The sequence below is a fragment of the Protopterus annectens genome, chromosome 3.part1, assembly GCF_019279795.1.
Source record: "Protopterus annectens isolate FY-2018-M chromosome 3.part1, PAN1.0, whole genome shotgun sequence".
NCBI classification, from domain to species: Eukaryota; Metazoa; Chordata; order Ceratodontiformes; family Protopteridae; genus Protopterus; species Protopterus annectens.
In genome coordinates this window covers 379,867,430-379,892,680 of record NC_056732.1, presented here as the reverse complement: position 1 = coordinate 379,892,680, position 25,251 = coordinate 379,867,430, and the positions used below count along the sequence as shown (strand labels likewise).

Here is a 25,251-nt window from a genome sequence, read left to right as displayed (position 1 = left end):
ACACAGCTCTAGCTTGCAATCTGGACCTTCAAGCTCAGTTTCTACCAGGGAAGCAAAACTTCCTGGCAGACAGTCTGAGCAGAAACCTATCGGACCCACATGAATGGATGCAGGACACCGAAATATTCAAGATGATTACAGCAGTCTGGGGATGTCCTCACATAGACCTCTTTGCATCCCACCTCAATCATCAACTACAGATTTTTTGCACCAGGACATTCCACGAACTAGCTTGGAAAGTGGATGCACTATTATTCAGTTGGAGAAACCTCTCGGGGTATGCCTTTCCACCTCTTCCACGAGTATTATTAAAGATCAAACAGGACAAGCCCAAGATGATAATCTTGCTGGCCCCAAATTGGCCTTGACAGTTTTGGTACCCAACTCTGAAAAACCTTTGCCTGGAGCCCACTTGGGTTTTACCACAGATTCCGAACCTTCTGTCCCAACACCAGGGTCAGGTTCTGCACTCCCATGTCAAAACTCTCAGCCTGGCGGCCTGGTTAATCCAGGGTCTTTGATTCATTCTCTCCTACCCAAGCAGGTTATGGATGTCATTTTAGAAGCCAGACGTCCTAGCACTAGAAAGTTTTATGCAGGAAAATGGAAAAGATTTTGTTCCTGGATGCAGGCTCAGGATTCTGATCCTCTTATTCCTAACATTCCTCTGATTTTACTTTACCTGACAGACCTCTTACATAAGGGTCTTTTTCTCTTCCATAAAGATACATGCCTCTGCTATTTCTGCTCATTATAATACAGACCCTCCAATCTTTTCCCACCAGCTCATGAGACAGTTTCTCAGAGGAGCTAAGAACTTAAGGCCCCCTAGATCTCCTCCCATTCCTGCTTGGGATCTCAACTATGTTTTGGAAAAACTCACCTTACCTCCCTTTGAGCCTGCTGCCACATCTGACATCAAGTTTTTATCTTGGAAGACAGCTATCCTGTTAGCTCTGACCTCTGCCAGGAGAGTTTCGGAGTTGCAAGCTCTCATGGCTGTGGAACCTTATATTATTTTTCATCAAGACAGGGTGTCTTTAAGGACTAATCCTACTTTCATGCCTAAGGTGATTTCCAAAGTGGCTTTAAATCAAACTATTCACTTGCCAACTTTTTTCCCCACTCCTCAAAATAAGGGGAAAGGATCTTGCATTCCTTGGATGTACACAGACAACTACGTTTTTACCTGGACAGAACCAAGGACATCAGGAAATCAGAGCAATTGTTTGTTTCTTATGCTTCAAGTTCCCAAGATAAAGCTATTTCAAAACAGACCATTTCCAAATGGATTGCTCATGGAATCAGATTTTGCTATTCACGCCATGGAAAGCAAATCCCAGGGACTATAAGGACTCACTCTACCAGAGCTGCTGCCACTTCAGCTGCCTTCCTCAGAGGAGTTCCTACCAAGGACATTTTGGAAGCTGCAACTTGGAGTACAGTGCATACTTTTTCTAAGCACTACAATCTACCTCTTTACTCTAAGCCTAGGGCAGGCTTTGCTTCTGCAGTCTTGCAGGGCCTTTTAGCCGCCCCCTCTACTTTATGACCACCTCCCTTTCATTCTGCTTTGGGATTCAACCCTACAGTCATGACTGCAACAGTGAAACACGATGGACATACTACAGTTGTGTACACTTACCATAAATGTAGATGTTCGAGTGTCTTCACTGTTGCAGTCTGGGTTTCCCTCCCTCCTGTCCCCTCATATTTTTTCTTTTGTGTGGTCCCTTTTTTCACCCTTCTTCTGAGGTGTATTTGCAAAGGGTATGGGGTCTTACTCATTTTGGAACTCCTGACATTGGGGCAAGAAAAACTGGAGAACATGACGTCGGCTGTCAGCTTTGTACTCCTGACGCTTTGACGTCAGGGAGCATGGCTGAACAGCCGACGCCGGACCCAGACTTTGGGATTCTGGCCGACCGAGGACTGCCTGCCGGCAGGGGAGAACCCTACAGTCATGACTGCAACAGTGAAGACACTCGAACATCTACATTTATGGTAAGTGTACACAACTGTACTTTTCCTACTTTTGTTATGCAGAAGTACAGTGTTTGGCCTTCAGAATTATTTGATTTGGAATACTGATATAAGTAGTTTATCAGCTGTGCGAAGAGGCCTTTTGAGGGTGTATGGCTGGAGGGTATTTGTAGGCTGGGACACTTTTTTCAGGTTAGTATATGAGTTTGTTGGTAATGACAAGTTGTGAGTGGAATAATGAATGCCTAAGTTTGAGCCATCTCAGCTGTTTAAAGGGTATGCAGTGATGGGTGCTAAACTTGTGATTAACTTTTCTATCTTATTGTAACATTGTTTGAGTAAGGAGAGACTTATAGTGTGGAGATTAATTAGGACTGAGGCTACACATAGGAGAGTTGGGAGTACAAAGGTTGTAGCTATAGCGATTCAGGCCTGATCTGTTAAGAATGGTTTGACTCCATAAAGGGAACTAAGTTTCTGGTGGGTTTTTTAATAGTTTTTTATACTGAGGTCAAATTTTAGTTTTTCATCAATTGTGACTTCCAAGAGCCTAGTATGTGTTGCAAGTGCAATTCCAGTATTGTTGGCTTGTGAGATGCATTTTCTTTTTTCTTGCCATATGCAGGTTTGGGTATGAAAAGGATTAGCTGTTTTCTTTGGGTTGAGTAGGAGTTGGGAGTCTGATAGCCATGCTTCAGATGAGGAGAGGGATGCCTGGGTTGGCAGTTTGTTCAAGTATTTAGCAGAGCAGATGAGAGATGAATCATCTGCCTATTGAATAATGGATGCCTGACTGGAAGCAAATGTGTAGGTCGTTAGTGAAGATGTTGAATAGTAGGGGACCCAGAATGGATCCTTGAGGAAGTCCAACAGTTAGAGAGAAATGGGGGGGGGGGGAGACTCTTTTTGCCATTTATCTGCTTGGACTCTGTTAGATAGCTGCTGAACCAGACTAGAAGCCTAAACAAAAATTGTTTTCCTTGCAGGCATTCCCAATCTTTAAAAATATTAATATATGCATAGTTAATGAAGCAAGGTTTCAGATCTTTGAATGCACCCCTGCATTGCAGGGTTTTAATAACTACCAGTCTTTCAAATCCAATGCTGAACTGGGCTTTGTAAATTCTTGGGACATATCTATGTTCCTAAGAAACCATTTCAACTCCAGACTCTTAATGCAGGACAATAACTTAGAATTGCTTAACATTTTCATGATGAACAAAACCCTGTACCACATAGTAACCAACTACCGTACCCCCTCTATGACGCCAGCAGATCATGAGGCATATCCTAAAGAACTGACATCCCTCACCAAAGAAACAAACACTATCCTCTTCAGCTATCGCTCCATTAACAGGGGAACTTACACCATGGCCATAAACAAGTATGCAGAGAATTTCCTGGATTTCATTAATGCCAGCTCTTTGGAATAATTAGTCCAAATCCCAGTGAGGAGCTTAATATTTTAGATTTGGTCCTCTAAAATATACCTCCCTTGTGTTCAGAGCCTACAGTTACCAAACCACTGTCCTATCAGACTGTTGTACAGTCATTTACTTTAGTTGTGTGACCTGAGTCACCTCAACATCAAGGACTATTCCAAGGCACATCAAGGACTATTCCAAGGCAAATGTACAGATGAACTGATGAAGTTCAAACACCCTCCTCACCTAGAAATCTCTGCTTCATATGCTGCAGTCTTCAAGGATAAATTGTACGTCCTCCACCATGCTAGCATTGTGGCCTCAGTCACCATAAGACCAAAACTTTGTGCCAAGCTTAAGAGCAAACCATTTGTTGGACCCCCCCCTCAGTAGCAAATACCGTAAGAGAAATAAACTACTAGCTCGTAAAATCAGCTGGAGAAGAACTCAAAGTAAACAACAAAGAAATTTGAAAGAAGATCATATGCAAGAGCAAGCCGCTTCACTGGCATAGAGGGATAAAGTCCTGACAACAGCCTAGGTGACATTAGCAGCTTGGGCAATTGAAAGAGTGGCAGTGAAGGGAGGGTAGTCCTGTGGATCTCCATGATGAAAATCCCTGGTGGATGTTGGGGATTGCACATGTTAGGTGTGCCTAAGAAGGGAAAAATAGGGTGGAAACATGTCTGAGCTGCTGGGATGGTGGGGCGAAATGCTGCACATTTTCATTGCACATCTGGATCCCACACATACCATTGGGACCACAAGGGAAGGGAGAAACTGGTAAGCCACAAAATAAAAAGACCCCACCCCTCCCCCGAACAGAAGCTTAGATGTGTTGAGCACCTGGTGTCCTTGGTTCACAACCAGAAACAGCATACTGGATTAAAGTCTTGGGGGATCAAAGACAGTGTCTGGTAGATCCAACATTGACTGGTGCTGGGGTGTCAGGCTGGTAAATGTTAAGTAAGGGAGTGAAAAAAATTTACTTCAAGAGCAAGTATGAATTGCTGATTGCCACCAATGCTAAAGATAGCCATAAAGCCCTTCTTCATCTATGTCAGGAACCTAAGAAATAACAACCAACAATGCTCAGACGTAACAGAGTAACATCACATATGGAGACTTCCATTGTAGTGCCTCTGTAGTTCAGTCACTCTGTGCATCCTCCCTTGTCCGTTAGTGATTTTCTTCATTTCTTTTTTACATTTCCTTCTCTCATATTCAACAGAGAAATGTGAAAAAGGGAGAGTATCTACTGCTCCAGGGTTAATATCCAAAAAGAAAGGAAAAGCACTGACATACCATTCAAAAAAAAAGATTACAGAGAAGCCACCAGTTCAGCAGGGAAAATGTACGATGGCCAACTCAATACACATGTCTGAAAGACCTTAGGATGTGGGGCTCTTGAGTGAAAAGGTAATAAATTATATTGTGAGATGGTGAGAATCTGTGACTTGTTCATGGACTGTATTAGAAAAACAGATGAGGTTGGATAAAACAGAATGGGCACTTAGTAACCAGTTGGATGACACAGGCTAAAAAGGACAGAGTTAAATGTAGCATAAAATAGAAAAAAATGAATTGGCAAAGAATGATTTAGAATTGAAACTAGAAGACAGAGGAAGGAGAGATAACCTATGGTTAACTAGTGTTCCAGAGAATTCTGAGGGGAAGGATTGTTTGAAATTTACACTGGAGCTGTTTAGCAATTGGACTGGCTTCTGTAAGTAAAAAGTATTACTAGACCATGTGCATCAAGCATACACCAACAGTGTCGGGGAAGAGATTCCCGAGAATTATTGTAATAAAGTTGCAGAACTATCTTCACAAGGAGCAGTTATTAAGCAGACTGTGGAAAAGGGGGAAAACTTTAATGGTTGGTCAGCAATAGGTGGTAGTCAACCATGATTTCTCACTGGCAAGAGGTTGCAGAGGAGTTGCTTCACTCCATACTTTAGGATTTGAAAGTAACTTAATTTGAATTGGTCTTCCCAGCAACACTAAAACTGTTTTCCTACATGGAACCAAATCCTTTGTGAACCGGGAGTTAAAAGCTGAAGAGCTGGACAAAGACAGGCAGTTCAGTGAGAAGGGAAAAGGAACAGAACCCATTAAAAAGAAGGAAGAGTTGAAATAGGACCAAGTCAGGAAAGTGAAAGATGGCCTAGTGAAATTGACTGAAAGATGGCCTAGTAAACCATTCCTGGTCTTTAACAGAAAAATTGAGCATCAGAAGAAGTTAGCAAGCCAAACCAGAAGAGTCAGAGACGGTCTGGCAAATGGGAATGAGGAATGTTTGGTTTATGAGGAGGTGGAAGAAGCAGAGGAATCAAGTTGAAACCAAGTCCTGCTTTTATGCCAAAAATGTGCATTTTTCAGCACGTTGGGTGAAAATTCAAAACTTAACCAAGCTTCCACTTGGGATATCAAATTTATTAAATGTTTTTGTCTAACCTGAAAGACCTCTGCAGAAAATTTGAAGAAACAATGCACTCTATAAATTGCATTCACATCATCATGTGATTGGAAACATCAGTCAAATTACTTGATTATATCACATTTGCTCTTTAAAGCATTGACAATGGAAATAGATGCTGACGCACCTCCAGGTTTAAATGAATCTAACAGTAACTGCCAGTAAAGCTCACTGTTCAACAAATGGTTACACCAGTCACCCCATCTGTCACTTAAAAACTTTTTCCAAAATAAAAATTATAAACTTGTTAAAAGTCTGGCAAACCCTTGAATGCTTAGCAAGGGTATTAGTGACATTTTTCTTAATAGAATAAACATGCCGATATATTCTTTAATTTATTTTTCATCTTGCCCATGTAAAATGCTGGATAGGACAAGCTTAGGGATCTATAAACCACACCCTCTATCTTACAGTTAATATGACCATTGCTGTTATAAATGTCTAGACTGACCATAATGAATTTCCCAACATGAATAAACCTACAAAACTTAAGAGCACCACATTTGAACATACCAGCCTTCCTATCACTAGTTTGAACTCTAACATTTCGGGATTCTCCTCGCCATGTTAAATCCACCCCGATAGATTAAGATAGGTCAAGTTCCAAATCGGTCAATAACATTACCACTATGTTTAAACAAGATAGAATATTTTGTATAATGTTGAATATTCCTATTATCTATCTATGGTAGGGACATATGTCTAAATCTACCAATTGCTGCAGTTTTAGCTGTTATTGATTTATTTAAAATGGGTGCAAAAGCCTCAGAACATTTGACAACCTCAACTAGAACCCCATTCAAGAGCTCCTTGTCATAGTCCCTTTCCAAAAATAATTTCTTCAAATGTTGGGCCCCAAATTCAAATTGCGTCTCCTAGGACTCAGTTGGCGATTTCAAAGAACTGAAGGAGTGATGGCAGAGAAGACATTTACTTGTTACATGGACAGGTATGGACATTGGTCCAAGCTGGACAGGTTTTACATCACCAGTAAACATGTATACTTGGTCAAAATGATGGTTACACATCCTAGACTATTGTCAGACCATGCACCTGTAGAATGTGAGGTAGAGCTACCTGGGGATAGTGGCATAGCAAGATGCTGGAGAATGGGAAACAATTGGTAGGCAACAAACTCTTCATGCTCACTTGATTGGCTGTTTGAAATAGTTTTAGTAAGGATGATAGAGTACTAGAAAGATGGAATGAAATGAAAGAGCGTATTAAAATGGATATGGAAGAGCAAGACAAAAATAACTGGTAATAAATTGTCAAAAGCAGAAAAATCATCTACAAAAAAGTTTGAGTTGGAAGAAAAAAGGGCAGTGGTCTAAGGGTGTTATATAATATTTAATGTGGTTTTAGAGGATAAAAAACACTTTGCCGGAAAGAAGCTGCAGTTTCAGGGAATGGTTTCACTAATTCAGGCTCCTACAGACCCATTGCCTTTCTAAACCATGATTATAATGTTTTTACATCTATTATAACAGGTCAAATAACAAAAGTACTGCCAGGGATAATCCACTCAGATCAGTGTGGCTTCATTAAGGGGAGGCAAACATCTAACATATTATTTGTAAATACAGTACATAGAGGAGCAGAATCCAGCAAGAGGCCTGTCTTGATGGTGTGACTGGATGCTGAAAAGGCCTTTAATAGGGTCCACTGGGATTTTCTTTGGGAATTTGTATGCATTCCCACAGGAGTTAATGGTGTTGCTCAATGAAATGTGTAGTGGAACCAATACTAGGTTAAAAGTTAATGGGAGAATTACTCTGATGGTCACAGTAGGGCGCTGGACGAAGCAGGGGCGCCCATTATCCCTGCTGCTGTTCTCCCTGTATTTGGAGACACTTGCAGAAAAAATAAGGATTTCAAAGGTGTGAGGTTGGCAAGTGTGGGCTGGGGAATTTAAATGATCAGTCTTGTGGATTACATTGATTTTCACCAACACAGACAGATTTAGAGAGGCTTTTTCAAGTATTCAGACAGTTTGGTATACAGGGTTAATGAACTAAAAACAAAGCCCATCTCTGAAAATTACGCCCCATCTCACAAGATGGTACAGGATTTTCCAGCCCTGTGGGAATGTTATAAGATGAGATACCCAGGGGTTTGGATTGCAGCTCATGAAAATGATTTCCCAGTAGAAACGTCATTGGAGATGATGGAAAAAATACAAGACTTTTAAGGAGATGGGAAAGTGGTGCAGGCCATAAAAATACTTACAGTACCACTTGTCTTGTATTTTGGGCAGGTATTTGTGTATATTGCAGGTGAGAATAAGTGGAAAACACTGACGAGGATCATTTCTGAATATATATATATATATAGGATGGGCATAGGCCCAGAGTGAAATGGGAGGCCTTGTGATGAGGGGGAGAGCATAGGATGCCATTAGAATATATTGCAGCTACACAACTAAGGTTAGGGTACTCTCTGCTAGATAAAGCATTCTGCCAGCTGGAAACATGTAATTTTGGATGAGAAGTAGGAAAATGAAAATGTTGACAAATTGGGGAATCTGGGCAGTAACAGCAGAAGTAGTTAAAGATCACGGTAAAAACCAGCTGAAATGTATGCTAGAAGAGAGATTTATAAAGAAAGGAGGCAAATGTTCGGGATTGAACTGAAGCATATTGGGGAAGGAAAACCAGCTTTTAAAATGGACATATCCATTGTTAAAAATTTGCTGCAGAAAAACAAAATATTTTTGGGAGTAACTAAGAAAAGGAGGTAAAAAATGAAATAGTAAGAGATCAGAGATGAATATGGGCTACAAAAGAATAGCTGGATGCAAATATCTGACCTTCTGGGCATTCTGGAGAGTTATGAAAAAGAAACCATAAAAAGAGGCAAAAGTAAGTGTTTACTGATTCAAATATAACAGGAGGCAAGAGGACAACAGGGTTTAAGAAACAGAACTGGGAGTAGATTATACAAGGCTTTGTTGAAAACTGAAAAGGAATGCATTTAGGACATGGTGTTAAGGTGGGAGGTTTAGTGTAACTGGTCTGGCAGACCATTGCTGGAAGATGTATAAAATACCATTAAAAAGAAAATGTAAAAATGTTCAGATGAAAGTGTTTGTATAACTGTTTATACTGAGTAGGCTAAATAAGATGTTTCAGCAGTTAATGCCAACTGTTGTGGATGTCAGGAGAATGTACTGGGAGAGTGCAGGCACATTTTAGGGCTGTGACAATATATCCAGTTGCCACATAGAGATTTGTCATTTCACTCAGAAAATATTGGGAAACAGCTGTGAGATGGATGAGGGCTCAGTACTTCTTAAATTACATAAGGAAGCCGGTTAGCCATGCATCTAAAAGGAACTTGTTGCTCTGCAATGGCTAGTCTCTAAAAAGGTAATAACAAGAAAATGGAGATCATTGGAAGCTCTAACTTTGGAGGAAGTTATAACATTAATTAGTGAGCTTAGGCAACAGGAAGAGCAATTCCTGAAAGGAAAGAAAAGCAGATATTACAGAAATAAGTAGAGAATATGGGGCAGTGCAGTAGCATGAGATATAGTGGGGAAGATTCATTAGGAAATTACTTGGAGAGGGGAGTAAAGCGATTAGGGGTGGAAAATTGTCATGCTAGGAAAAGGAGGGAAAGTAGCTGAAAAGAAATTAAAGTGATATTATTCATAAACATTATTGAGATCAGAAGTTACTTGAAGAAATAATTTCAATTTAGGCTCTGGCTGGCCAGTTTTGTGTAGCCAAGAATGAAAGGGTTTTAAGACGATTAGTCAATAACAATGTGATAGATGATTGTAGATATATAGATGTAAATGTCATGCCAGTAGCCACTAAAGAGTTTGTACATCATGCATGAGGACTGCACTCATTGTTTCATTGCTGATGTGTACATAGTAAAAGGCAGCAGTTAAAGAAAACATAACATCACATACATGAGGACATAGTCAACCTATTATTGGACCATTTCTGCTTGATTGTTTCTCCTTTATTTGCCCCACATTACTCGCAGCATAGGATATCTATACAAATCCCCATTCCCCTCTGAGCAAGTTGTAAGTGCTGTATCCAAGGCTAAAAGCACCAGCACAATAAGGTCTAAGAATATGCCAGATTCTTTGTTGTCAGCACCATACACTGCCTAGCTGACTCCTTATCTCTATTTTATCATAGCACCTCCACTAGATTTTTGCCAGAAGAATGGAGAACTGCTGTAATCATACCACTTCACAAAGGGGGTCCCACAATTGACCCGGGAAACTATAGATCTATCAACCTCACCAGCCTTATGTTTGGAGTGCATTATTATGGATCTCATAAATAAGGACATAGGCAGTCTAAAATCTGGGCTCTAACCATTTTGTATTTGTCAAAGGCAGATCCTGCTTGTTAAACATGTTGTACTTTTTTGAACAAGTCACTAAGGTATTAGACTTTGGTAATTTGGTCAACACATCATGTTTGGACTTGAACAAAGCTTTTGATACCATTCCACACTTGGGCATCACTGATAAGCCAATCCAGTTAAATGTAACCCCCCCATGTTATCTGCTGACTAGCAAACTAGCTCACCAACCGAGCCCATTCCATTAGCTTTTCAAGCACACTGTTAACTAAAAAGGTAGTTACTAGTGGTGTCCATTAGAAATTGGTCCTGAGGCCACTTCTCTTTGGTATCTACGTCTGACATTAAAGCAGACACCACTAGCCTATGGCTGATGAAGTTTACTGATTTCTACAAGGTCTGAGCTGCTACAAATACCTTAGATAGCCTATTTATTCCTCTTTGAGGATCTAACTCATGAAAACACTGGTGCTTGGACCACAGCGTCAAAATAAATGCCAAAAATGTAACACTGTGTTCTTTGACAAACCTAGACACTCCTGTTCCTATCATATAGGCAACACCCCCCCCCCAAAACAAATTGACTGCCATTAGTGGCCTGAGCTCATACATTGGTCACATGGTGCTCAAAGGATAGTTCAATGTTATTAGGAAATCCTTTCATTTAGCCAGATTTAAACTGGAACATATTTTCTAGATACAAGGAAGTCTTTGTTTCCTCTAATCCTCCCGTAACAGATCCCTTTGATATATATTTAGCTAGGCATATGACCCAGCTCAAGAGACTGTAGCATTTCTTTACCAAAAAAAATATTAAGGACATGTCCTTAAGTTATCCTGGCGACCTTAAAACTCTCTCTTCCACTTCATACTGTCCATTGACAAGGAGATCTATGCCTTGCCTACAGAGCCTTCAGTTGAAAGATCCAGGTCTTTGTAACCTACATATTCACAAAACTAATACCACCCTAAACAGCTCTAGAGACTTGAAATATAACCAAGACATAAATAGGACCTGCTGTCTGGATAGATTTCTTTCACAGATAATGGATTCCTTTCATTGCACCAGATGTCGAACCCATGTGTTACCATATTTTTTCAGAATTTTAAAAAAAGACACTGGCTTGTTGAAGATCACAGTTGAGCAAGGACTGTTTTTTTTCCCCTTTCCAGGAGGTGCAGGGGACAATGTTTGCTTTTCTTTTTATTCTCCATTTCATTTTGTCTCAACAACAGTGTTGTTGACTGCCTGCTGCTTTGTTTTCCAGCCAACCCTCTCATTCCCTGATCTGCTTTTTAAACTTGGTAATTTTTAAGCTGCCTGCCCTTACTGTAAATTAAGCTTTATAAGCTCCTCCCTTTCTGCACTGTTTATCTTGAATTGTTTATTTACCTTTCCTTGTGCTTATTTCGGAAAAAAAGTGTGTTTTTGCCTCTCTGTGTCTGTTCTACTGATTTACTTGCTCTGAATTCATTATCTAGCTAGCTGTTGGATAAAGTAGTGCATTTTTAAACTCTAGCAAGCTCTTTCTTGAGTTATCAAGACAACAGGATTTTCCATCTAGTGGCAGTGGGTGGTAGCCTGGTCTATGTAGGTTGGGGAAACTCTGTATATCGATTCCTGTATGTAGTTGTTTTATTAGCTGGATGAATTTATTAATCAGCATCCCTTGTTTTTATTGCATTTATAAATTCATCACAATTGAGTAGCGCTTCTCTCATTTCCACAAAGCAAAGTACTTTCTTGAATAATCACACTTTTATAAGCTGTTTAAAATACACTACTGTTGTCTTGAATTACTTATTGCATTTCCTTAAGTTTAAGTTTGTTTGTGGTAGCATTTCACTCCGGACACTTTTACTGTGGTTTTACATTAGGAGGACTGGGATTATTCGTCTAGTGGTAGTAGGAATTTACCTGGTTTGTCTGAGTTGGGAAGCACAGGCCAGAGGGCTTATTAGTCAGTTTTCTGTATTTCCAGTGCTAGTATAAATTAGGCGCATTTGCACAAAGCTGCTCCCTGTGCTGTTCCCTTGTCCAGTTGCAAACATCCTCCCTTGCAAGTACACATTAGGACCTGCAACCATGGATGGGCACTTTCCTGCTAATTCTCGAACAGATAAATACAGTATGTGAGAGATGTAGCTACACATTGATACTGGAGGCTAGACTGTCACATACTGACACAAAAAGCAACAAACAGGTTGTCGGTGACTCACACATCACTCACCACACCCACAAAGGACCACACACACACAGAACCACATGTGGAGGTGCTCACATGTAATTTAGCCAAACCTCAAAGACCTCTCAAGCGCAGTCCTCAAACTCCACATACACGCAAGCACCATTCCCTTCACATAAAGTAACATTTAATTTTGTCTCAACTACTAAGGCAAAACCCTCCACAACCCAATATTCTGGTCATAGGAGACTCCATTGTGAGACACACAATGTTGTCCCCCTTACCAGGGTGGATGAGGAGGAGGTTAAAGTTAGTTGCCTGTCAGGGGCCAGGATCCACCAGATCATGCAAGCACTCGGGTCACTTATCCCTAAGTAGCAGTATGACTCAGTCATAGTCCACGTGGGCATGAATGACCTAAGACTTACGTACTTGGACTATATGAAGAAAGACTTGACTGAGTTCTCAGAATGTGTCACTGGCAGATATGAACCTAGCACTGAGCAGCATTCTACTGTCTCCAAGGATGATGCTACAATATCAGCAAAAAAATGATTGATTTTAACAATTGACGCAGCTACTGGTGTCATTCCAAAGGGGTCCAGAACTTGTCAATCTGGGAGGACGTGGTTAATAGGCCACGCTGCTTTACCAGGGATGGTCTTCACCTATCTCCTCTAGGCTTTCAGATATTGGCCAAAACATTATCCACCCTTGTAGTGACTTTTTAGGCAGTGCCATACAGATGAACCTTTGAACATAAAAAAAAGCTACTCAGAACAAGCTGAAGGTGTTACTGCTCAGTGCTACGAGTGTCAACAAGAAACTGCCCTCCCTGGAAGCTCTCCTCAACCTGGATAATTCTGATGTCTGTGCAGTTACTGAAATGTGGTTCAAAGCCACAGAAAGCAGTCAGACAGTGCATGGTTATAACACCTTTCATACGTTCTGACCATCCATAAAACATGAAAGAACAAAAGGCAGAGATGCATCTATTTACACCTCAAGGCTGGTCAAACAATATGATATACTTGAAATACTCTATGTCCAACTAACCATGGAAAAAAATGCATTACCATGTTCTTGCTAGCTACAGGTCAGCCACCATGAACTAGGAAACCCATGTAAATCATACCTGAAATTGCTAGAATCACTCACCATCCAGCCCAATGCCATACTTATGGGAGATTTTAACTACCTTCCATTTAATTGGGTGGCATACATGATCACTAATATGCAGTCCCAAAAATTTTTTGACTTAGTAAATTCAAATGCCCTGGAGCCACTAGTGTGTATTCCCACTAGGGGAGCAAATGTCATAGGTCTGATATTCACAAATATGGGAGATTGCTTCACACCACTGCCATGTGATGTCTTCATAGTAAGATCAGATCACAAAGAAAATTCCCTTGAAATAAATGTAAAATTAGCTCCCTCCACCTATCTCCAAATCTTTAAGAATTTCTGTAAGGTAAATTACTGCCCTATTAAGGGACAGCATAGCTAGTTTCCAAGCTCTCCCAAATGCAGAAAACATTCAGGAAGTTCCAGTTTCTCAAAAGGGGAAAGGGTTTTATTCCAGAATGTTCTCGGTCCCCAGGAAAGAGGGCAGTTGAAGACCCATTCTGGATCTCTCTCACCTAAACATCTTTCTGAAGGTCCCTTCTTTTTGGTTGTTGTTCCTGTGACGATGTGAGGTAGTGACAGCTGTGCCAGGGATAGTAGGGCCGTGCATGTATTACATATGCCAGCATAGGTAGCTGGAGTTTTGTAAAGAATTGTATGTCATTTGAATATCAAACTGATTTGTAAACATGCTTGTGCTAAAAATGTATTTGTAAAGTTGCTTGTGTTAAAAATATATAAACAGTGGGTCCTACTGGACAGAAATAATATACATGTATGTCAGACTGTATTGTTGTAACTGGTGAAATGTATATATTTTAACAGAGGATACTGGAAGGGAAGGGGTTAAGCTCAACCCAGCTAACCTTAAGAAAAATAGCCTGAAATTAATTGACTTGGATTAGGCCATAATGATTGTATCTCACAGGTCTGAATGCAGCCAGAGACGCAATGTTTCTGAAAAGCCTGGGCTGGGATCCTGCTCTGTTATCCTTTGTGGTGAACTAATTGCTACCCTGGTGTGCCAGAGAATGACATGTTAGTTTCTGCAGGAAGGGTGGAAGTGTTTTACAGTTACCAGGTGCTGTAATAAGCCATAGCTCAAGTTCTCTTTGTGTATTTTGACATCAGTGCCAGATCCTGTCTCAGTTTCAAGTGAAGGTTAGTGTGGGAACCCAAGAGTCAGGTGGCCAGATGTGATGTCATTCTTTAGCCAGCACTGAAATTGTATTTGACTAGTGAAAGATGTGAGGGGTGTACTCTGTTTTTGGACCTGACAAGGCACTCATCCACTTTCATCTTGCCTTGCTTTAGTAAGTAACTAAGGAACAGTAGCTCTTCAGTCAGTTTGAAAAATATGGTGAGATTAGCTAACTGTAGTTTTTTTCTGTATCTATCGGAGTCTTTCCATCTGTGTTGTTTTTTTATTTCCTGTGATTGAAACTCTGTTGTTTATTATAAATAGATATTCGGTATTTTCATGTTTTTATTTAATATTAAATATATCCAAGCCTTTCATTGTGGCTGGTCTTTTAGAAAATATTTAACATTTGAGAGTACTTGCATTTATTTAGTGGCATTGTGGCTTCACGTTCCTGAAAGTCTTGCTGCTTGGTTAAACACTGCCATATGTACACATATTAATTTTAATAAGTGTAATTGGGTACCCTGATAAGAGCCTTAAAGTAGCTGGCTTCAAGTGTTCTGGTGGCAGCAGATCTACCTTGTAGTCTGGGTGGAAGTGTGTGTGTGTGTGTGTGTGTGTGTGTGTGTGTGTGTGTGTGTGTGTGTGTGTGTGTGTGTGCCAGCTACTTTGAACAGGGCCACTGAGCACTGATTTCATAGAGAGGGTGGTGGAGGACTTGGCTTGGAACACCCAGCTAAGGACTCTGGTGTATAGTGGACAGTGGGAAGTTTTATTTGAGGCCTGGAGAGAAAGCCCAGCCCGAGGACTGGAGTATGCATTCCCTGTGTGCTGTTAAGGGAAATTGCACTTGGTGCAGAGAGCTGTATCTGAAAATACTGTGTCTATATTTTTCTCACGGTGCACATTTCCCACAGGTGTCAGTGGTGAGGATTGAAGCTCCTTGATCACTGGCCCAGAAGAGGAACATCACAGTCCCTTCAGACTTTGCTTCCTCAGGTATTTATAGTGTCTCTGGACCTCAAGGATGCTTTTCAGGAACTTTTTACATTTCTCTGCTTCCTGGCATTTTCAGTTCTCTGCTTTGTCCTTTGGCCTGTCTACTGCCCTAAGGGTATTCACCAAATGCCTTGTTCCTGTGATTGCTTTTTGCAGGCTAAAGGGTTTACAGGTCTTTCCCTACTTAGACGACCTTCTTTCAGGCAACCTCTCCAGAGATTCTACTCCAGCATCTTCATTTTGCCATTTCCCTCCTGCAAGGGCTCGGGTTCACTATAAATTTCCAAAAATCTTTCCTGACTCCTTCACAGGATCATGTGTTTGAGATGCAGGATCCAGACTGCTTCAGTGATGGCATCCTTGCCTCCTCCCAGGGCCTTAGCTCTCATTGCCTTCTTTCAAACCCTTCCTCTGGCCTCAGTTACAGCCAGGTAATTTCTAAGAGCTCTGGGATTTATTGACTCCTCTATTCCTGTACTCCCTGTAGCTAAACTACACATGAGAAAACTTCAGTGGTTTCTAAAATCAGTTTTGCTTCAGCACTCTCGTCCTCTAGATTACACAGTCCCTATTCTTCTATGCCTCAAGTTGGAAATTCTGTGGTGGATTCTGCAGATGTCCTTCAAGGATGCATCTGCAGTCCTTACAAATGGGTTGTCCTGTCGTCAGGCAGCCCTTCGGTCGGCTGGATTCCAAAGTCTGGGTCTGGCATCGGCTGGTGTCGCACTTCACCCGACGTCATAGCTGCAGTTATTCGGGTATAAAGGCATCAGCCGACGCCATTTTCCTCAGTCTTTCTTGCCGCGTGGCGCCCGAAGCAGAAGCTGTTCGCAAGTGCCGGTCGGTCAGAACCAGAGATTACTACTACCGAATACTACTTCGAAGACTTCTAAAAAGCTAAGTACCCTGTTGGGGACTCTTTCTTGCCTCAGCCGATGTCAGAAAAAGTGAATAACTGTTTAACTTGTGGGAAACAAATACCTCATAAAGATTTCCACTCTTACTGCTTACCTTGTCTAGGCCCAGACCACGACGTCGCAGCTTGTCTAGCCTGTGCTTCTTTTAACCGGCGGACGCTTAGACGTCGGTCGGAGTTTGCTGAGGAGTTTTTCGGCTCCGATTTTGCTTATATTATGCCGTCGGATCCTCCGACTTCGCAAATATCTAAAAAACGCAAGAAAAAGGACCGACACTCGCGGTCCGCGGTTTCGGCCGAAACCGCGGTTAAGCCAACCGCGAGTGTCTCAGTTTCGGCTGAAACCGAGCAAGCGGTTCCTCCTTCAGCTGAAAACTTTCCTTCTGCCGAGGCCTCTACCAACCTCCAGAGGCCCCATACTCTCCTTATGAAGACTCCGATGGTGAAGAGTCCATTCCTTCTGCCTCTCCACCTGAGGAATTTTCCTTTGGGGCAACCCAATGGCAGTGCAACCCTTCCTGATCTTCCATCAAGATAGAGTGTCCATGAGAACAAATCCTTCCTTTATGCCTAAGGTGGTTTCCAGAGTTTCTTTAAATCAGGCTATCCACCTACCTACATTCTTCCCTAACCCGCAGAACAGGGGAGAAAGACTGCTGCATACCTTGGATGTACATAGGCAATTACGCTACTACCTGGACAGGACCAAGGGCAACAGAAAAACTGACCAGCTACTGGTAGCATATGCAACAGGAAGGGAAGGAAAAGCAATTTCAAAACAGACAATCTCCAAGTGGATAGGAAATTGCATTAGATTTTGTTACTCCTACCATGGAAAGAAAACTCCAGAGAACATCAGGCCTCACTCTACAAGGGCAACAGCCACTACCACAGCCTTCTTACGAGGAGTGGCTACCAAGGACATTTTAGAAGCTGCTACTTGGAGCTCCGTGCATACATTTGCCAAGCATTATAATTTACCTTTATACTCTAGATCCCGAGCAGGCTTTGCCACTGCTGTTTTGCAAGGGATCCTAACTACACCATAACTTTATTTGTCCACCTCCCCCAGTTTGGCTATGGTATTCTACCCATTTGTAAGGACTGCAGATGCATCCTTGAAGGACATAGTACAGTTTTGTACCTACCATAAATGTAGATGTCCGATAGGAATGTATCTGCAGTCAGGATTACCCACCCACCTTCCCCTCTGTGGTGCTCCTAGGGTATTTGCCCTCCTTATAGCTATTATGGTGTATTTGCTTGTATATATGTACATACATGCTTATTTTTTGTGTTTGCTCTCTACTATTTGGAATCATTGGCATTTATCCAAATTTAGCCTTCCAAGAGGGCACCTGGCATCTGGGGCAAGAAACACTGAGGAAAATGGCGTCGGCTGATGCCTTTATACCCGAATAACTGCAGCTATGACGTCGGGTGAAGTGCGACACCAGCCGATGCCAGACCCAGACTTTGGAATCCGGCCGACCGAAGGGCTGCCTGACGACAGGACAACCCATTTGTAAGGACTGCAGATGCATTCCTATCGGACATCTACATTTATGGTAGGTACAAAACTGTACTTTATCTCTCAATCCAGAGCTTCCTTTTCAACCTCCACTGCCCTCCCAGTAGCTGTTCACAGATGCTTCAGACGTGGGATGAGAGGCCTCTTTGGCTCCCTGAAAATGCAGTGCCTCTGGTCGCTTCAGCAAAGGAAAGACCATATCAATGTCAGAGCTGAGAGCTCTTCTGTTAGCTCTTCAAACATTTCATCTTCTTCATTCCAGGGCCCCCTCAAGGTACTGACAGTCAATACCAGTTATGTGGTATGTCAACAAGCAAGTTGGGGGGGGGCAAGGTCTTATCTCCTGTGCAGGTTAGCATTTTGTGTGAGAGCTAGCTATCCAGCCTCAAGTGACACTTCAGGCAGTTTGCATTCCCTTGGATCAGAACATTGTGACATACTCACTGAGCAAGTTCATATCACAATCCTATGAGTGGATGCTTCACAGGGATGTGTTTCTGGGCATTGTCCACCAGCGGGGTACCCCTCAAGTCGATCTGCTTGCCTCCCCTCTAAACAGACAGCTTCCTGATTTTTGTGCCAGAGCCGCATGTCCTCTGGTCTGAAAGGTGGACGCCCTTTCTTTTTCCTAGAAGGGGATGTTTCTTTAAGCCTTCCTTCCCTTTCCTCTCATTCTAAAAGTCCTGTTCAAGATGAAACAGGATGCTCCCAGGATCTTGCTGGTGACTGCCTTTTGACCCAGACAGCATTGGTTCCCTGTGCACTTAGCCAAGGGCAATCATCACAAGTTACCTTACAGAGGGTGGACCTGCTCACACAAAACAAAGGACCTCTCATCCATCATCACCTGTCCACTCTTCAACTGACACTGTGGGTGATAGGATTTTGATTGCATATAGACATATATTTTTTTGAAGACATGCTTAGGGTCCTGCAGGAGACCAGGAAACCCCTTCTTCCTGGGACCTTAATTTTCTTTTGGAGAAATTGACTCAGGCTCCTTTTGAGCCTGCGGCTTTAGCTTCCTTGCAGCATTGTTCTTGGTGGACTCTTCTTTTGTTGGCCCTTACTTCTGCCATACGGGTGTCTGCGCTTCAAGCCTTTATGGTTGTTCCCCCTTTTTCAGTTTCCCATAAGGGCAGGGTGTCCCTTAGTACTAATCCTGCCTTCTATGCCCCAAGTGGTGAATGAGTTCTGTTAATCAGTCTGTTAATTTGCCCACTCTTTTCTGTCCTCCGCAGTCTGCTAGTGAGAAGGTTTTGCACAGCCTGGATGTGCATAGACAGCTCAGATTTTATTTGGATAAGACCAAAGCTTTTAGCAAATCTGATCAGCTTTTTGTTTCCTTTCATCCTAGATCTTTGGGAGTGGCAGTTTCCAAGCAAACTATTTCTTCTTGGATATCTAAAGCCATTTGGATGTGCATAGACAGCTCAGATTTTATTTGGGTAAGACCAAAGCTTTTCGCAAATCTGATCAACTTTTTGTTTCCTTTCATCCTAGATCTTTGGGAGTGGCGGTTTCCGAGCAATTTCTTCTTGGATATCTAAAGCCATTTCTTTTGTTATTTTTATGGCAAGAGCCTTCCTCCTTTGGTTAAGACTCATTCTTCTAGGGCTGTGGCTTCTTCTGGCGCTCTCTTCAAGGGTTTTGATACTAACTCTGTTATTGAGGCAGCTACCCAGACTTCTGTGCATACTTTTACCAAACACTATAAGTTGGATGTGATGTCTAGGGCTAGAGATGGTTTTGCTAGGGCCATCCTTCATGGTTTCCTAGAGGGCTTTGCTGATCCTTCCTCCTCCCTCTCTTCTTCATGAGCTTTTGCACTGTCCCTATTGTAAGGAATATTGCAACTGTGAAACAGAACATAGTACAATTGTGTAAAATCTTACCATAATGGTAGATGTCCTTCTCTTCACTGTTGCAATATTCAGTTCCTCCCTCCTCCCCCTGATTCTTTTCCCCTCTGTACATGCCTGGTACCTCTCTAATTCTTAGACTGGCATCCCTACTGGGGCTGTCAGTTCTGAGGATGGTACGTCTGGACATTACTTTTATGCTCTACACTGTACGTGAGGAGCATACATGTGATATACAGCATATCCTTAGCAACCTAAAAGCTTTGGTGTACTGGCCGGATTTTGGGCCACCTTTGGCAGGGGATCCCTAATGAAAAGAATATTGCAACACTGAAGAGAGGGGCATTTACTGTTATGGTAAGATTTTACACAACTGTACCTTCTTCCCCAAGAAGTACCCACCACCACTTCACCAATTATCACTAAAGAACTGGTTGCTACTGCAGTCTCTCTAAAGCTAAAAACATGGCTTCATTCACATCTGACTATATACCAGGTTGCCTCTTTAAACAGCTTAAATCAGGATTTTCAAGCCCTTTATGATCTCTATCTAACCACAGCCTCCAGACTGGCTTCCTCCAGATAGGTGGAGGACAGCAACAGTCATCCTTCTGCATAAAGGGGGACCCATCTACTGACCCGGGAAATTACAGCCCCATAACTTTGACTAGTCTTGTATGTAAGGCCATGGAAAGAATAAGCATGGACCTGATAAATAATGACACAGGAAACCTCCAAACACTGGACCTGCTCCACTTTGGCTTTGTCAAGGGCAGGTCATGCCTACTGAGTCTGGTGGATTTCTTTGAGAAAGACACTAAGGCCATGGATGTACCACCAACTTCAACCTGGCCAAGGCATTTGACATAGTTCCCCACTCAGATATTATAAATAATCTAACTAAACTGGGCATTAATCCCTACATCACCAGATGGATAGCCAACTTGGGTTATGGACAGAATGCATGGTTAAAGTGGGTTAATCCAGATCCAGCAAGAAGCCAGTTACTAGTTGTGTGCCACAGGGTTCAGTGCTGGGACAACTCCTGTTTGGACTATCCTTCTGTCAAGTCAAGGTTAATGTGGAAGGCCTCTGGAGGGTCTATATCACACAAATGATTGGTGCTAGAACCATGGCCTAAAACTAAATGTGAAAAAAATGCATTATCTTCTTTTAGAAGTCAAATAACTTCTATTACAACATCAGTAGCACACCCCTAAGAGTAAACTCAGAGGTGAGAGGTCTAGATAAAATAGCCTGAACTTTAACCGCCATGTGTCCACAGTGATGAGGATGTCATATGTGACACAACTTATAAGTAAAGGTATGGCATCCAGATGCAAGGAAATTATAGTTCTGCTGTACTCATCCCTCATAACATGAATAATCCAGTACAGTGCACCATTTGGCATGTACTTTAAGTAGTTACAACAGCTGGAGTGACCTCAGAAGTTCCTCGCAAAGAAAATACAGGGTGTAAATATGCCCTACACGGGTAGACTAAAAGCCCTGTCCCTTTACTTTGTGTCCTACTGACTATTAAGGGGTGACCTATGCCTGACCTACAAGGCTCTCATAAGTCCAGCCCTGATGGAGCTGCTACAAATTCACAAGTTAAACAGCACTAGAGTGACCCAATGTAGGGATTTAAGCTCAGTCAGCGACTCAAGCAAAACATGCCACAGAGACAGGTGGGTCTCAGATTGCCCCTTCTTTGGAGCAGGCTTCCTATTCACATTAAGCAGAGCCCTTCCCTGTCCCTCTTTGAGTGCAGTTTGGAGCAATGTATGGGAAATCACAAATTCACACCTGGGGTTGTGCTTGTATCCGTTATGGACAAGGGCTGTGCTTGTATCCGTTATGGACAGGGGCAATCTGTAAGATACTCAAGGCATAGGTGCAAATCCATGCCATCTTCTTGCCCCTAGGGGCCATATATTGGGTAATATTGTGTTATATTGGCTAGGTTTGTAAGGTCTTAAGCTGTTAGCCTAGTAATCTCCTATGAACCTGTGAACCTAATTGGGTCAATCTTTTTGGATTTGATTTGTGTCATTGATGCAGTGATCGAAATCCAATTTCTTTCACAAAGAGTACCACTTTTATAGATCAGACTCCCGTTAGTACTAGCGAAGATCTTACTGCAGGCATTTGGTCCATATAACAGTGCCCAGTCTTACATGTCTAGATAGAGCGGAGGTGTCATATTTATTGAGAGAACACCCTGCACAACTGTCCATGTTTTAGCATGAGCTGAGCTGTGTGCCATCTCTGCCATGGTCTGGGTTTGCAGGTAATGGTCATCATCCAGGGCTACATGTCATATCCGACATTACCTGTAGCACACGACAATCATGCCATTATATGTGGACTGCTCATTGTTTGCATGGTAACTCTGTTTACTAACTTGGGTACACAACTGTGTGTGCACCTACTTAGTCCTGTGGGAAGTCTGCTCACACAAACTGTAGATGTAGTTCAAAAGTGTGGCATATATGGATCCTAGTTCTAAGAACAAAGTTCAAGAAATCAGTTTTGCTACAGTCTGTGGTGTTTGCCAAGAATGTTCTCATTATCAGCAATGTTCACAAAATTGCCTCCTCCTATAGCTTGTATGGGGTTTACCTAAATGTTTGGAATTTACTTTCTTATCCTATTTCCTTCTGCTTCTACTTAAACTGTCTGGGTGTTTTTGTTCTACACTGGATTGAGTTCTTGCACTTAAAAAAGTCTATTAAGCCTGCTGAATAATATCGTACTATTGATACCTAGGCAAGGGGGTAATAAAATCTGCAATTCATTTTAGCTTTTCTGTAACAATTTATATATAAAAATGCCTTTGCTTGCTAGTTTGTCTGTAATATCCAGGCTATGTGCTGAGCTGACCATTTTCAAGATTTGAATTCATTAACTTTAGTAATGCCATGTCTTTCATAACATCTTTCCCATTTTATGCAGATTTAGCGATATTCAGCATCCACCAGAGGGTGAAAAAAAATTTACTCGTGCAGTATACTTCAATGGGATCATATTGCTGAAGTGATGAATTTAATCATAAAATGAATATTGCCATTATGCAGCTAAATTGTTTAAAAAATGTTTCCTTTTTCTTTTCAGGCACTACTGTTCATAGGTTGGGTACTAGGCTATTGGCCCTAGGGCCTATACAAGCCTAGCCATAACAATTCTCTGTTGTGTCATCCATTTTTGTTGACTGTGACTGCTTTCACTTGCACTGTAGAATACATTGTTGATGTATTACACATGGGATTATATGCATTATACCAGTGTGGTGCTGTCTGTCATTTCTACTGTGGCTTGAAGGCTGTGATTGTTGTTGTTGTTATGATTATTATTATTATTATTATTATTATTATTATTATTATTATTATTATTATGGCTTTTGTTTTCTTTAAGAGAAGTGTGATCATTGTGTTGATGTAACCCCAGATGTCACTATTGATTGTGCTGGTAAAAGTGAGTTACTTTTGGCACAGAATATGATTGGCAGTGTTTGTTCCTGCTATTGATTCAGTTTGTTAGAGCCACAACTAGAACTTTTTAGTGATTATTTTTCAAAGATCTTTGTATAACTCATTTTTTTCTTCTTTTTAGCTTGCCCTAAGGGCATCTCCAACATATGAGAATTTTATTGCTGCATTAACAGTAAATGAAGGTGATGAACAAAAGGCATCATTTTACAGAACAATGCAGAGAGATCTTGGCATTTATCTGCCAGCCATGGAAAACCTTTTAGTCATATTGGATGACTTTTATGATCAATACAATCTAGAATCGGAGGAAGTAGTATGACTACAGTGAAACCTGCCTGCCAAACTTTAGCTCACCTCTCCCAAAAAACTCTGCATTTGGCAAATATGTTTACCTATAATAGGGAAAGCCAAAGGGGTCTGTAGCAACACACTTGCTTATATGCAATCTTCCAGAAGACTTTTTTTTTATTAGCGTTGTAACATGTAATGTTAATATAATACAAGGACTAACATAAACTGTTGGATGCAGTTGGCCCTTTTTGCACAATACCTCTTCCAAGCTACTTTCTTAAATGTAGCCAGTTGATTTCAAGAACACTAATCAAAAGAACGGAAGATGATTTTGTATTATTGTAATATATACACATTTGGTGCTTTTATTTTATTTGTAGTTTTGATAACTTATCTGATATTTTATATAACCGTAATAAATGGTGGTTCATGTATTTGTTTGAAACTGCTTTCCTTTAAAGTTTATGCCATTTTTTTTTTTTACTAAAAAAACACTTGCCAATTTTTGTTCATTGTACTTCTTGTTTCACTAATATTTGAAGTGACTACCTGCCCTGTTATATAAATGAGCACAGAACCATTAACAATGGACTGGTTATCCAGATTAGTGGCATACATGCACATGAATTCTAAATGTTCATAATGACACCCTGCCCAGAAGTTCCACAGCTTAAAAAGTGGGACCTCAGAAGTGCAAGAGAGAAAGAGGTCTGTAGACCTCAAATATCGAACATTTTCCATTTTGGTTATGGTGACCTGAGAGAGAGATTATTAACATAAAAAGTTAGCAAAGTATTTAACAATTTAATTCATGAATTATTTAAAAAAAAAATACTGCTTAGGGTTGTTCAGCAGTATCACAGCCCAGAATGTGATGCACCTTTACCTGTAACATGCTTTATGGAGAGTCTGCAGGATAAAAACAGGGACTGATTTCCATTCAGTATTTATTCTGGAGCATTTCTCCCCGGGCCTCCGCTGAAAACAGGATCTGTGGAACCTAGTCGGACTTTCCCGGTCAACAAATGTTAAATTAAAATTTGATTAGATAGGTAGGATTGATTTCAGAATGTTTTGCTTTCATGTAAAGTACATTAAGCTTTTGAAGCCCTTCATCTGCACATTACCAAAAGTTCTATAGCTCTTTGTGCTCGAAAAAGCCAGTTAAAATTATTTTGGCATCTGTTGTGTTTGTCTATGTATATGTATTAAATGTGTTCCTCTTTTGAGACAGAATTGTTGGCTGTGTCTTTTGTTTTTGTAATGCCTTTATAATGGAGTTCTGTATTATCAGCAGTGTCTTTTTTTATAATGCATTTATAATGGAGTTCTGTTTCATCAGACTTTAAAGGAAAATTGCAATACTACCAATATGCACAGCTGCCCTGTTGTCCAGCCAGAGGTTTCAGCATATAAATGAGGTATAATTTACCACTGCTTTCAGTTTTCTACTTCATATATAGTTCTAGCTTGTTGCTAATGGTTGTG

The 25,251-nt window shown here is 41.2% G+C and overlaps 1 protein-coding gene across 2 annotated transcripts in view; it reads left to right on the top strand.

The window, feature by feature from the left end:
* Positions 1-24,999, top strand: part of PLEKHA8 (pleckstrin homology domain containing A8) — a 384,133-nt gene extending 359,134 nt beyond the window's left edge. For both annotated transcript variants that reach the window (XM_044066845.1, XM_044066846.1), the window contains exon 14: positions 23,594-24,999. In XM_044066845.1, coding sequence (XP_043922780.1) covers positions 23,594-23,791 — 198 coding nt within the window. In that variant the 3' untranslated portion in view covers positions 23,792-24,999. The remainder of the gene's footprint in view (positions 1-23,593) is intronic.
* The last annotated feature ends 252 nt before the right edge of the window (positions 25,000-25,251 follow it).